Below are 14,078 nucleotides of genomic sequence, written 5' to 3'. Positions count from 1 at the left end.
TTCTGCACAAAAGCCACTCCATCTGCAGTACAGGTGAAACTCAGAATATCGTGCAAAAGTCCATTCATTTCAGTAATGCAAATTAAAAGGTGAAACTGATATATGAGACAGACGCATTACATGCAAAGTGAGATAAGTCAAGCCTTAATTTGTTATAATTGTGATGATCATGGCGTATAACTCATGAAAACCCCAAATCCACAATCTCAGAAAATTAGAATATTACATGGAACCAAGAAGACAAAGATTGAAGAATAGAACAATATTGGACCTCTGAAAAGTATAAGCATGCATATGTATTCAGTACTTGGTTTGGGCCCCTTTTGCAGCAATTACTGCCTCGATGCGGCGTGGCATGGATGCTATCAGCCTGTGGCACTGATGAGGTATTATAGAAGACCAGGGTGCTTCATTAGCGGCCTTCAGCAATTCTGCATTGTTTGGTCTCATGTCTCTCATCCTTCTCTTGGCAATGCCCCATAGATTCTCTATGGGGTCAGGTCAGGCGAGTTTGCTGGCCAATCAAGCACAGTACACTGTATACTTTTCAGAGGTCCGATATTGTTCTATTCTTCCATCCTTGTCTTCTTGGTTCCATGTAATATTCTAATTTTCTGAGATTGTGGATTTGGGGTTTTCATGAGCTATACGCCATGATCATCACAATTATAACAAATTAAGGCTTGACTTATCTCGCTTTGCATGTAATGCGTCTGTCTCATATATCAGTTTCACCTTTTAATTTGCATTACAGAAATTAATGGACTTTTGCACGATATTCTAATTTTCCGAGTTTCATCTGTATATTTATTTAAATTATTTTTAGGCTTTTTTTAAAAAAAGCAAGTGGCATACTATAAAAACATAGTGCCTGATAGTTTCTGCAGCCTTAAGAGGATGGAGCTTTTGCTGCACAGCCTTCAGGGACATATTTGTACAAGCTAGCAGGGCTTTTACGGGGAGGGGAGAAAATTGAAAATTGCTTCCTCATCCTAACGTGTTGCACTGCAAGACAAGCCTTGAGTTCAGCTAGTCTATCTTCTCCTTGTGAAGGCAGAGCTCTTGCTGCACCTTCCTAAGTCTGCAAGAATGTCAGTAGTAATGATTAAAATATGAATTACCAAAAACAATTAACTACATCAAATTAAAAAACAGCACTTTTAAAAACAGTGGTTTGAAGTTTATTATTATTACAGTCCAAAGCCACAACAAACACAAAATGCCTAGCAAAAATACAGAATTCTAAAAACTATTACTTCTTTCTATAAACCTACACAGTCAGATTTAGATACTAGCATGCTCCTTAGGAATTTAAGTTACTAATATAACCACCTGTTTCCTAATAAAGCAAGCCCTGGAAGCAAATTTTGCAATATTGAAAATGATTTGAATATTAGAATCTGAAAGAGCAGAGGTGTAAAATTTATCTTATCCACTGGAAATCTAATTAAAATTTGAATTCTAAAAAGGTGATGGATATCTCTGTAAAACTGACAATATAATATGACATGATCCATTGTTTCAGCCCATTTGGCAAGAACAAATCCATTCTTCATAGGGTAAGAACATAAGAACAGCCCTGCTGGATCAGGCCCAAGGCCCATCTAGTCCAGCATCCTGTTTCACACAGTGGCCCACCAGATGCCGCTGGAAGCCACAGGCAGGAGTTGAGGGCATGCCCTCTCTCCTGCTGTTACTCCCCTGCAACTGGTACTCAGAGGCATCCTGCCTGTGAGACTGGAGGTGGTCCTCCGACTAGCAGCTGTTGATAGACCTCTCCTCCATGAAGTTATCCAAACCTCTTTTAAAGCCATCCAGGTTGTTGGCTGTCACCACATCTCATGGCAGAGAATTCCACAAGTTGATTATGTGTTGTGTAAAAAAGTACTTCCGTATTCGAAAGTATCGCCCTTCCTATCAGCCAATGGTGATACTTTGAGACAAGCTAAGGTAAAGGCTCTCCATGATTTGATGTGACAAGATTATAAAGATATTTTGTGTGAAAGAGATCTGTACTGTCATTTCCTACCTTTAGGCAATGAGAGACTGTGATGTTATCCCTCTGAAGATCAATATCCCTAATGCATTTCTTTATTATCTCTTTTGTCTTAGGATGTAGTTAAAACATTAAAACAGTTGTTCCTAAAAAGCCTGGAATAATAGAAGGGTCTTCACCTGGCACCTAAAGGATGATAATGTAGGCACCAAGTGAGCTTCCTTGTGGAGAGAAGCAGGGCAACTCAACCAAAAAGGCCCTTTCCCCTGGTTGCCACCCGTCTCAGCTAGGAAGGCAGGACAGCTTGCCTTATATTCTGTGCAAATAAATGATTTTTGTTTTGTCTGCCATGGAATTTTCTTTTGTAGAATGTTTTTTGTAGAATGAGAAACAGTATAGTATATCAGGAAGATAGTTTTTTTACAGATGGCCAGGCTATATTAAATGACTTCAAAATCCAGTGTTTAGAGCAGTGATTCTCAAACTTGGGTCCTCAGGTGTTATTGGACTTCAACTCCCATAATCCCCAGCCTCAGTGGCCTTTGGTTGGGGATTATGGGAGTTGAAGTCCAATAATACCTGAGGACCCAAGTTTGAGAATCACTGGTTTAGAGGCATTTCTACTACCAGAACCTACCCATGCATCTAGTGGAAATTGCAGGTAGCAGCCAAGACGTTGCAGCTTCTCCTGTTGTCTCCAGCCACAGTGCCCGGGGAACAGCAACCGAAAAAAGAGTAAAACTGGTTGCAGCTGGCCATCCTGTTAATTGTAGTCTCCCTTCTGGTCCATCTTGCAGTCATACATACCTGGAGCCATGATCTTAAATGCATAGTAGTAAACTTTGTACTAATAATAATCTCATTGGTGGGTTTCCCTCTCACAGCCATTGACTACCTAGTATAAGCTAGCTAATTCTTAAACTACTATTACTATGAATATGTATATACCACTTTTGAAAAGTTCCAAAAGCAGTTGAGAGAGAGAAGATGGATACTTGTCCCTAAAGGGCTCAGATTCTAAAAAGAAACAAAAGACAGACACCAGCAACAATCACTGGAGGTATACTCTGCTGGGGGGTTGATAGGGCCAGTTGCTCTCTCTCTGCTACATTATAAGAATCACCACTTTTCAAAAGTGTCTCTTTGCTCAGTTAGCATGTTTAAAGATAAATTAGTCTACCTGCAATTTTATGGAGTAATGTAAATGAATTTATACTCAGTTTGCTGGGTTTAAGGAATCAGATCAAAATGTTTTCTGTGTTTCAGCAAACAAAGTTAACTATTGTTTTATATTCACAGAAGAGCACAGAGAAGACACAAAAGAGTGAAAAGATGGACTCGACATATAAATATTTTTAGTAAAGACTACATTTTTGTGCCTGTGAATGAAGAGTAAGTTTTATGCATTAACTGAAACCTATTCCTTTCCCCCCTGTAATTTACTTTTCAGAAATTTTAATTTGTATTCAGGGCATTTGAATTTGATATCTGAGCCTGGAGATTTCTAAAGGTGGACATTAAACCTGAAATATTCTACAATAAATGTAGTACAATAAAAATTAGAAATGCTAAAAAAGAAATGCTAATCTCTAATGACACAGACATTAGATATTAGTGATTCAGTCATTGGGGTATAGAGAGATGGGTCTGTGACCCGCGTGTAGACTGTACAGTGACTTGCCTGCCTGGTGCGAAGGTTGCAGACATGACGTGGTGTCTAGATAGGCTTTAGGCAGTGCTGAGGAGGAGTTTCCTATCGTCGTGCATGTCGGCACCAACAATGTGAAAAATGTAGTCGAGAGTTCCCGGGAGCACATTTTAGGCTGCTTGATAGCATATTGAAGTCCAGGACCCCCAGGGTAGCATTCTCAGAAATGCAACCTGTTCCACACACAAAGCCAGCGGGACAAACAGAGCTGAGGGATTTCAATGCGTGGATGAGATAGTGGTGCTGGGAGGAGGGGTTTAGATTCATTAGGCACTGGGATACATTTTGGGGAAAGCGAAGCCTGTACAAAAGGGACGGGCTCCATTTGAACCAAAATGGAAACAGACTGCTGGTGCTTAAAATCAAGAAGATTGCGAAGCAGCATTTAGATTGATGCCTGGGGATTGCCGGCAGGAACTGGGTTGTATCTGCTTCAGCCAGCAAAATCCCCTAAGGTGTGAGAGTGAACATGTTTCAGGTAAACCAGAAGGGGACAGAGAACAGCCAGGAGTTGAGCAGAAGGAAACAAAAGACAGCTTGCCAAATATGTCAAATGATGGTAAGGGGTATAGTACATGCCAACACCAGGTGAGGGAACTGGAGTATAGGTATCTATATACCAATGCCAGAAGCCTCCGAGTCAAGATGGGTGAGCTGGAGTACTTGGTTAGTAATGAAAACATAGATATAGTGGGTGTAACATAAACCTGGTGGAATGGTGAGAACCAGAGGGACACAATTATTCCTGGATATAAACTCTATAGAAGGGACAGGGAGGGTAGGGTTGAGGGAGGAGTGGCTGTATATCAAAGAAGGGATAGATTCCAATAAGCTAGAAAACCTAGGTGGACCGGAGTCCTCCACAGAATCATTATGAGGGCTGAAACTAAATGTGTTACTAGGGACGTGGCATCGCTCTCTGGATCAAAGCGCTGAGAGTGACCTGGAGTTGGAGAAACAAATAAAAGAGGTGTCAGAGAGACAGGACAGTAATAATGGGTGACTTCAACTACCCACACATAGACTGGGTAAATTCGCATTCAGGTAATGACAGAGAGTCCAAATTTCTAGATGTGGTAAATGACTGTGCCTTAGAACAGTTAGTCACAGAACCAACCAGAAAGATGGCAACTTTGGATTTAATCCTGAGTGGTGCCCAGGACCTGGTGCGAGATGTCACAGTTGCAGAACCATTGGGTAGCAGTGACCATAGTGTGATCCAATTCAGCATATATGCAAGTGGAGAATTGTCAAGGAAGTCCAACACAGATGCATTGGACTTCAGAAGAGGAAACCTCAAAAATGAGGGGACTGGTTAGAAGGAAGTTGAAAGTCAGGAGAGTCAAATCACTCCAGAAATCATGGAACTTATTTAAAACCACAGTACTAGAAGCACAGTTGGAATGTAGGAGGAGGAAAGGTACCACCAAGTTCAGGAGGATGCCAGTGTGGCTAACAAGTAGAGTCAGGGAAGCTATAAAAGGGAAGAAGACTTCCTTCAGAAAAAGTCCTGCCCAAATTAAGAGAACAGGAAGGAACATAAACTCTGGCAAAAGAAATGCAAGGAGACAATAAGGGATGCAAAGAGAGTTTGAGGAGCATATAACTAGAAGTGGCAAGGGGAATAACAAAAACCTCTTTAAATATTTATTATTTATTTATTTTATTTATTTAAAATATTTCTATACTGCCCAAAACTTGCATCTCTGGGCTGTTCACAATGAAGTAGAAAACCTTCCAGGGAGGTGTTTAGACCCTTAGATGATGAGGGTGTGAAAGGGATTATTAAGGAGGATAAGCAGATTGCAGTGAAGCTGAATGAGTTCTTTGCATCTGTCTTTATGGCAGAGGATACTGACCATATACCCTCTCCAGAATTGAGCTTTTCAGGTTTAGCAGCTGAGGAACTGGGGCAATTTGAGGCAACAAGGGAAGATGTTCTAAACTGTCCTGAAAAACTAAAAATCGCCAGGGTCAGATGGCATCCACCCAATAGTATGATGAAACTCAAATGTAAAATTGCCGATCTCTTAGCAGAAATATATAACTTGTCCCTGCAATCAGGCTCTGTACCAGAGGACTGGAAAAAGGGATCAGGGAAATTACAGGTCGGTCAGTTTAACTTCGGTGCCAGGTATGTTGATGGAAAGCATAGTTAAGGACAGAATTGTTAAACATATAGAAGAAAAGGCCTTGTTGAAGGAGAACCAGCATGGCTTCTGCAAGGAAAAGTCTTGCCTCACTAACCTTTTGAAGTTCTTTGAGAGTGTCAACAGACATGTGGATAAAGGTGATCCAGTTAACATAGTATACTTGGACTTCCAAAAAGCTTTTGATAAAGTTCCCCATCAAAGGCTCTTGAGTAAACTTAGCAGTCATGGAATAAGGGGACAGCTTTATGTATGGATCGGTAACTGCTTGAAGGACAAGAAACAGAGTAGGTATAAATGGAGAGTTTTCACAATGGAGGTAGGTAGGCAGTAGGGTCCAAAAAGATCTATCCAAACTGGGTGAGTGGGCAACAAATTGGCAAATGCTGTTCAATCTAAGCAAGTGTAAAGTGATGCACATTGGGGCAAAAAACACCAACTTCACATATATGCTGATGGGATCTGAGCTGTCAGTGAATGACCAGGAGAGAGATCTTGGGGTTGTGGTGGACAGCTCATTGAAAGTGTCATCTCAGTGTGCAGCAGCTGTGAAAAAGGCTAATTCCATGCTAGGAATCAGATTCATGGTTGACAGGTCTATCAATGGCTCCTAGTCTGGTGGCTGTGGGCCATCTCCAGCCTCAGATGCATGATGCCTCTCAATACCAGTTGCACGGGAGCAACAGCAGGAGAGAGGGCATGCACAAACCTCTTGCCTGTGGGCTCCCTAGAGGCATCTGGTGGGCCTCTGTGTGAAACAGGATGCTGGACTAGATGGGCCTTGTCCCTGATCCAGCAGGGTTGTTCTTATGTTTTCTCTTTTCCTGGCAGGTCTCATTGGTACATGGCAGTCATTTGTTTTCCTTGGCTAGAAGAAGTTGTATATGAGGACTGTCCAGATCAGAGTCCACCACAGTCACATCTTCAACCATCTCCACTTCCACCAGAAATGAAAAGCGAAATTGTTAGAACAGAAACTGTTTTGGTCTTTAATGATACCTGGAATGATAAAGAGGAACTAGATGCAAATAGCAAACTACCTCCTGCAGGTGAAAAATGTTATATGGGGTTAAATGTTGTAAAATGCCATATGGTTTAGAAATATATGACACAGAAGAATCTCATATATCAGTGTATGAGTTGTCAGGTAAGCTGTTGGTTTCAAAGAGAGTAATTTTCAGACCACTTACAAAGGTGAACACGAATTTATTGGGATATGACTACACCAAAGTAAGTGTTCTATGAATCAGTAATCCACTGATTGAATGGTAAGACGATAGTAACAGTAGCATAAGAAAGAATTAGTCCACAGTCCCCTGGAGATGTTTAGTTCTTCAGTATCTCAGCATTCATTTGTTTGCTAAATTGTGTTTTATATGGAGAAACCACCCACACCTGATCAATGGCACAATTCTAGAAATAGCTTTGAAAAATTATTCTTAAACTTAAGTGCTTAGGAAGCATGTAAAATTGTTGTTAGACAACTAGGGGAGATGAAATAAGGTTCTCTTGATTATTTAGTAATTCCTTCAGTGAGAACTCTATAATTTTGTTGCAGAAGCTTATAGAAACAGTCGAGTTCCAATAGTTTGTTTTCCTTTAAGGAAATAAGGCCTGTATATTCAAGAATTTCAAAAGTGAAATCAAGCTCAAAGTATTTCAGGGAAGCTACATGATAATTTTCACTACTAGTGAGCAAGTTATGATTTTGATCCACATACATGGTAGACTTTTTGTTTGCGGGGAGGGGGAGCTTACATGTATACCTTCCTTTTTCTTTCAACTAAAAAAGTGGGATGGAAAGTAGTTATGCTATTATAGCCCAGCCCTGTCAGTAACTTTTGCAAAAGAAAAATAATACTAGCGTAGACTCATGTAATATACATTCTATAAACACTGAAAATGTTCAGTAAAAAAATATTCTTTAACCATCGTTTGTTCCATTATGTTAGATAAAGTTCAACATGAACCTTTGTCTCCAGGATTGGAATCTAAAACATCCAAAGTAAGTCACTTGGTGATATAATTGTAGACTAATGGAAAGATGGGATATTGTTAAAATACATATGAGGGAGTCCCCCCCCCCTTATTTATTTTAGTCACAACAAACTCATACAGTGGAACTTTACAAGATGCAAATAGGTTTATGATAAATACAGTAACAATTAAGTCATGTGCAATAAAAAGTATGCTATTTTCTTAATAATATATTCAACAATATAATAATATATGCAACACTATCTAGAAGATACAGTTGTAGCAGTAACTTTTATTTGTCCAGGCCATGGGTCATAATAAAATGAGATGAAATTACAGAAACAAATTAAAAGCAGAAAGCAACTGCTTGCCATAATGAACAATCTACCACAGTTAAAAATAGGTAATGTACATTTGGAGCCAGCGTGGTGTGGTGGCTAGAGTGCTGGACTAGGACCAGGGAGACCCGAGTTCTCCCCATTCAGCCATGACACTACCTGGGTGACTCTGGGCCAGTCACTTCTCTCTCAGCCTAACCTACTTCACAGGGTTGTTGTGAAAAACAAACTCAAGTATGTAGTACACTGCTCTGGGCTCCTTGGAGGAAGAGTGGGATATAAATGTAAAAATAATAATAATAACAACAGATTTTTCAATGTTCATATTGCTATTTCCCAATAGAAATTCAATTTTGTATTGATTCAACTGGTGGTTCTTTCCATACAAAAGTAGTCCAAGTTTCCAGTCTTATATCCTTGTATAGAGGACAGTAAAGTAAAATAAAGTGTGCTGTTGAGTCGATGTCGACTCCTGGCGACCACAGAGCCCTGTGGTTTTCTTTTGTAGTATACAGGAGGGGTTTACCATTGCCTCCTCCCGCGCAGTATGAGATGATGGTTTCCAGCATCTTCCTATATCGCTCCTGCCTGATATAGTAGCAGCGGGGATTTGAACCGGCACCTTCTGCTTGTTAGTCAAGTATTTCCCCACTGTGCACCACAAAGTATTAAGGCAGGTCTCTGACAATTGGTTGACCACATATGCAGCATCTCAGATAAAATAATTCTCCTTTCCAGTAGTAGCTGCTGTCTTTATTTGTAATCTTCTATTGCTATTCTTTTTGTTGGCTTGGGTAATCATTTGTATTTTCATGATGTGTTATACATTTTAGATTTTTTTATTGTGATATATGATCTTATGAGGAGTCCTGAGCTTTGGAAAAGTCAACCTGTAATAAAACATATGTCTTGGGTCAGTTTAACTGTTGACTTTCTATACAAGTATCAAATTATGAAGGGGTTTGCTTATTTTTCTGTTATGCTCTTTCTGATTTTAGTATGTGAAAATGTTTTTCAGAGCTCTTCTAAAATCAAGAAAGTTTGTAAAAGGTAGGTATTTGTATTTGTAATTACTGTATTTGGCTATATCTGCTTTTTAAAAACAGACATACAATATATCATATTTCTGCACATAATTTGAACAGCCATTAGGAACAAACTTTCTCATAGGGCCAGTTAAGACATCATTCAGAACCACAGTTAAATCTTGGTTTCACACAATGTCTCCTAGCCTTGAGAATATGCTTTCCCTGCTCCTTGCCGAGGTGTGACTCGGAAGAATTATACTTCTGATTGAGGTTAGGAACCAATCAAGATTGGTCTTAATATCTGAACTAACCAGTCTTGGTCAGTTCAAGGACCAGTGTTGGTTTATTCTCTGCTGGTGAAGGAGGACACCCATCATGGGTTATCTTCACCCACATGCTCCAGAGGCAGGACTGTGTAAATAAAGAGAGCCTTTAAGAGCCTATGGCAGGAGATCCCTGCTCAGTTCTTTAGTCCTGCCTATGCTCCAGAAAGCCACTCTTTCTCAGCATTTGCTGATTTTCAGGCCTATTCTCTACAATTCTCCTTTCTTTCTATTCTTACCTATTTTTTTTGTTGGTTTATAACTGAATTCTCCCCCTCTGGGCAGTCTTCTTATTTATTCTCTTCGCCTTCTTTTCTTAAGAGGATCTTTTACTATTTTACTTCTTGGCCACAAATTTTCTTCTCCCATGGCTTCTTGTCAACAAAGGACTAAGAATGTTCTGGTTTTTCAAGCTCAATAAAAACGCAGGGATCACTTGCCAAAACACTCTGATCTTACAGCAGCATTGCCTTCAGCTTCTAAAGGGAGCACATCAAGCTCCATTAGGCAGTAACTGCCTATGACTCTCTTAAGAGACCCAGAAAAGGGTACTTCCAAGGTCACAGGCTCTGACTGTGCTTCTTGCTGCCGCAGCCTGCCACAACAAGGAAAAATTAGGTGAGAGACACAGCCCACACCTAAAAAGGCAAAAAGAGCACTGGACAGAAGTGATAAAAGAACACAGGCCCCAGAAAGCATGCCGACCTGGGAACCACCGCCCCAGCTATCTCAGCACCAGTAGGGCCCTCAGATGACATTATGGAGCAGCTGCACGGTTTGGAAGTCCCTGCCAGCCCCATCCAACTGCTTCCATTGCTGTTGCCTTCCTCACCATCACTCTCGCTGCTCTTGCAGCTGTAGCAGCTGGCCAAATTGGAAGATGAAGCTCAACAGGCCCCGAGCCCACAGTACTCAGTGTGCCTTCTCCTTGTGATATCTCTGGCCTTATTTACTCAACCCCCTCCCCACCCCCACATGAGACCAGCCTATACCCCAAAGTTGGCAAATCTGGCTTCAAGGGATCATGCAGCAATCTATTTGGGCCAAAAGCCTGAAGGGGCCAAGCGTTCTCATCAAGGCTCTATGCAGAAGTCTTCCTCTGAATCTCCCAGCCAATCTCCTGAAATGAAATGGAAAAAGCACAGAAAAGGCAAAGCCCAAGCCTGCCCACCTAGACTTGATCCAGCTTCACATTTGTCTTGATTTGTCAGGAGAGAACTTTCCTGACCCACAGCCAGATCAGCATGAGGGGCCACCATCACTGATTACAGTGACACAGAGGATGAGGCCTAGTTAGATGACCCAGAGGTTAAATACTTCTTCCTCTGTTCACAGGCTTGTTCTTCAGAAGGACTATAATGCTCGCATATCCAAAGCAGTATTTACCCTATGCTTGGAGTCTACATCACCATCTGTCCTTCCTCTTACCTTGAAAGGATCCATGGTTCTTCCTCCTTCCTCTAGTAAACATGCCAGCAATTTAGCAAGTAAATGTTATAATTTCCCTTCTGAAGTTATGGAATTGCTGAAAGTTCCTTTTCTGGATGCTCAAGTGGAAGCCTTGATCAATGGAGCCTTATTTCCAAAGGATGGAAACACTATATTAAAGGAATCCCAAAAGGCTGAAGCTTCCATGTGCCAAACCCATTAAGCTACGGCATCAGCCATCAGAGCAGACACTAAAGCATTCTTCATTTCCAGGGCTTCTATTCCATGGATAGATGAATTGCTCAACAACCCACCAACAAAAGTTGCCAAAATGAGGTGTACCTTACTAAAACTCCAAGGAGCAACTGCTTTTATGGCGGCTGCCACACTGGATAGCGTTAGATTCATCACTAGATCTATGGGGGCTAGAGCGGTGGCAAAAAATAACATCTGGCTCAAGCATTGGTAAGATTACAGTACTACTAAATCCATCCTGACTATGGTTCTCTTTCATGGTTCCAAACTCTTGCGTGATGGGACCCTAAAAGATGTTCTGATTGAGACTAAGAACAAGCACAAGGCCCTTCCTTCCACTCCTAGAAGAGAAAAAGAAGAAGGTGAAGAGAATAAATAAGAAGACCTATCCACCCCCAGCACAGTACCTCCAATGACTGTTGCTGGTGTCTATCATGTTTCATTTTAGATTGTGAGCCCTTTAGGGACAGGGATCCATCTTATTTATTTATTATTTCTCTATGAAAACTGCTTTGGAACCTTTTGTTGAAAAGCGGTTATATAAATATTTCTTGTTGTTGTTTTCTCAATCCTTCAGGGAGTTCTACAGGCAATTCAACGCCTTTGACAAATAGGGGCAATATAGCCTGTCCCCCCCACTCCAGCAGAGATCAGGGGTCTATTCTATACTCTTCACCGTACCTAAAAAAGACAGCTCCCTCCAAGCAGTTCTTGACTTAGAGTACCTGAACAGGTTTGTAATAAGAAAAAGGTTCAGGATTACAACCCTTTTGCTCTGCTGTGGAATCCTGACAGCATTTGGATGTTCTAGCTTCCATAGACCTGAGGGAGGCTTACCTGAACATCCCCATTCACTCAGAATACCAGGCCCCTCATCTGGTTTTGTTACCAAAACCAACATTTCCAATATAAGGCTCTTCCATTCAGTCTCTCCTCAGCACCCAAGAGTTCACAAAAATGACAACCACTCCTAGTGGCACATCTGAAGGACTGACCAGGAGAGGGATCTTGTGGTTGTGGTGGACAACTCGTTGAAAGTGTCAACTCAATATGCAGCAGCTGTGAAAAAGGCCAAGTCCATGCTAGGGATCATTAGGAAGGGGATTGAAAATAAAACTGCTAATATTATAACGCCCTTATACAAAACTATGGTGCGACCACACCTGGAGTACTGCATACAATTCTGGTCACCACATCTAAAAAAGGACATTGTTGAACTGGAAAAGGTGCAGAAGAGGGCAACCAAGATGATCAGGGGCCTAGAGCACCTTTCTTATGAGGCAAGGTTACAACACCTGGGGCTTTTTAGTTTAGAAAAAAGATGGCTGCAGGGAGACATGATAGAGGTCTATAAAATCGTGCATGGTGTGGAGAAAGTGGATAGAGAGAAATTCTTTTCCCTCTCCAATAACACTAGAACCAGGGGTTATTCCATGAAATTGATTGCCAGTAAATCTAGGACCAACAAACAGAAGTACTTTTTCACACAATGCATAATCCACTTGTGAAATTATCTGCCACAAGATGTAGTGATGGCCAACAACCTGGATGGCTTTAAGAAAGGTTTGGATAACTTCATGGAGGAGAGGTCTATCAACGGCTACTAGTCAGAAGGCTGTGGGCCACCTCCAGCCTCAAAGGCAGTATGTCTCTGAATACCAGTTGCAGGGGAGTAACAGCAGAAGAGAAGGCATGCCCTCAACTCCTGCCTGTGGCTTCCGGCGGCATCTGGTGGGCTACTGTGCGAAACAGGATGCTGGACTAGATGGGCCTTGGGCCTGATCCAGCAGGGCTGTTCTTATGTAAGGGCATACACATGTATGTGTACTTAGATGATCTGCTCCTTAGACATTCCCTCCCTCTCACTAGCAAAGTCAGACCTTCACCAGACACTCAACTGCCTTGGGTCCACAGCTTCCTCATCAATGAGGAGAAGAGCCATCTTCATCCAGTGCGTCATATCTAACAACATGGGATGATGATAGATACTATATTAAATTGTCTCTTCCTCCCATAGTCCTGGATTCAGACTCATAACTCTGCTTCTTCTGGCAGAAGGAAGATATTCAATCCCTGGCACATCTCCTAGATCTGATGGTGGCCTCTCTTGACTTGGTGCCATTGGCCAAACTCCACCTCTTACCTCTACAGTGTACACTCCTACCAGAAAGCCATTGCCAGCAAGCACCAAATAGAGATTCCACTCCTACCTTCCCCACCCCTTCTACCTGAGAATCCCTTTGTTGATGGACATGCATTGACAATCTAACTCGGGGCAAATCCTTTACAGAACCAAAGCACATTCACATTATGACCTACAAGATGAGGGAGGGGTGCACACTGCCTTTCAGCCAATGCGCAGGGGAAATGGATGGTGGAGGAACAACTCACACCATCAGTAGGCTGAAATGTTAAGCCATCCGCCTGGCTCTCCTAGCCTTCCACAGACTGACTGCAAGAGCAAATGTCTTGATACAGATGGACAATGTTTCTGCCAAAGTGCACATACATTGACAAGGAGGATGAGGTCATGCCATCAAGAAGTATCTGAGATCCTACATTGGGTGGAACACCACCTTGCCTGGCACATCATGTCAGTGAAGTCCTCAACACAAGAGCAGATTGGTTGAGTCATCAAGAGCCTCAAACAGCAGGTATTCCAATGGATCACTAACCAGCTGGGAATGCCAGAAATTGAACTCTTTGCCTTTGTCAACACCAAGCTGCCCAGGTTCTTCTCATGGTTCCTGATGGAAGGAACAAAAGCAGTGGATACCCTGTCAACTCCATGGGCAGCCCTCCTACATTATGCCTTTCCCGCAGTCTTCTCCTAGCCAAGCTTCTCAGGAAACAACCTCTAGAGGTAGCAGAGCAC

At 41.8% G+C, this 14,078-nt stretch overlaps 1 protein-coding gene across 5 annotated transcripts in view; it reads left to right on the top strand.

Annotated features, from left to right (window-relative positions):
• The window catches only part of SENP7 (SUMO specific peptidase 7), a 75,136-nt gene that overhangs the window by 53,756 nt on the left and 7,302 nt on the right, over positions 1 to 14,078 (top strand). For all 5 annotated transcript variants that reach the window (XM_053306240.1, XM_053306241.1, XM_053306239.1 and 2 more), the window contains 4 exons: positions 3,296 to 3,388; positions 6,686 to 6,903; positions 7,807 to 7,859; positions 9,188 to 9,219. In XM_053306240.1, coding sequence (XP_053162215.1) covers positions 3,296 to 3,388; positions 6,686 to 6,903; positions 7,807 to 7,859; positions 9,188 to 9,219 — 396 coding nt within the window. The remainder of the gene's footprint in view (positions 1 to 3,295; positions 3,389 to 6,685; positions 6,904 to 7,806; positions 7,860 to 9,187; positions 9,220 to 14,078) is intronic.

The sequence above is a fragment of the Hemicordylus capensis genome, chromosome 3 (genome assembly GCF_027244095.1).
Source record: "Hemicordylus capensis ecotype Gifberg chromosome 3, rHemCap1.1.pri, whole genome shotgun sequence".
Lineage (NCBI taxonomy): Eukaryota > Metazoa > Chordata > Lepidosauria > Squamata > Cordylidae > Hemicordylus > Hemicordylus capensis.
This window is presented reverse-complemented; position numbering and strand designations above follow the sequence as displayed.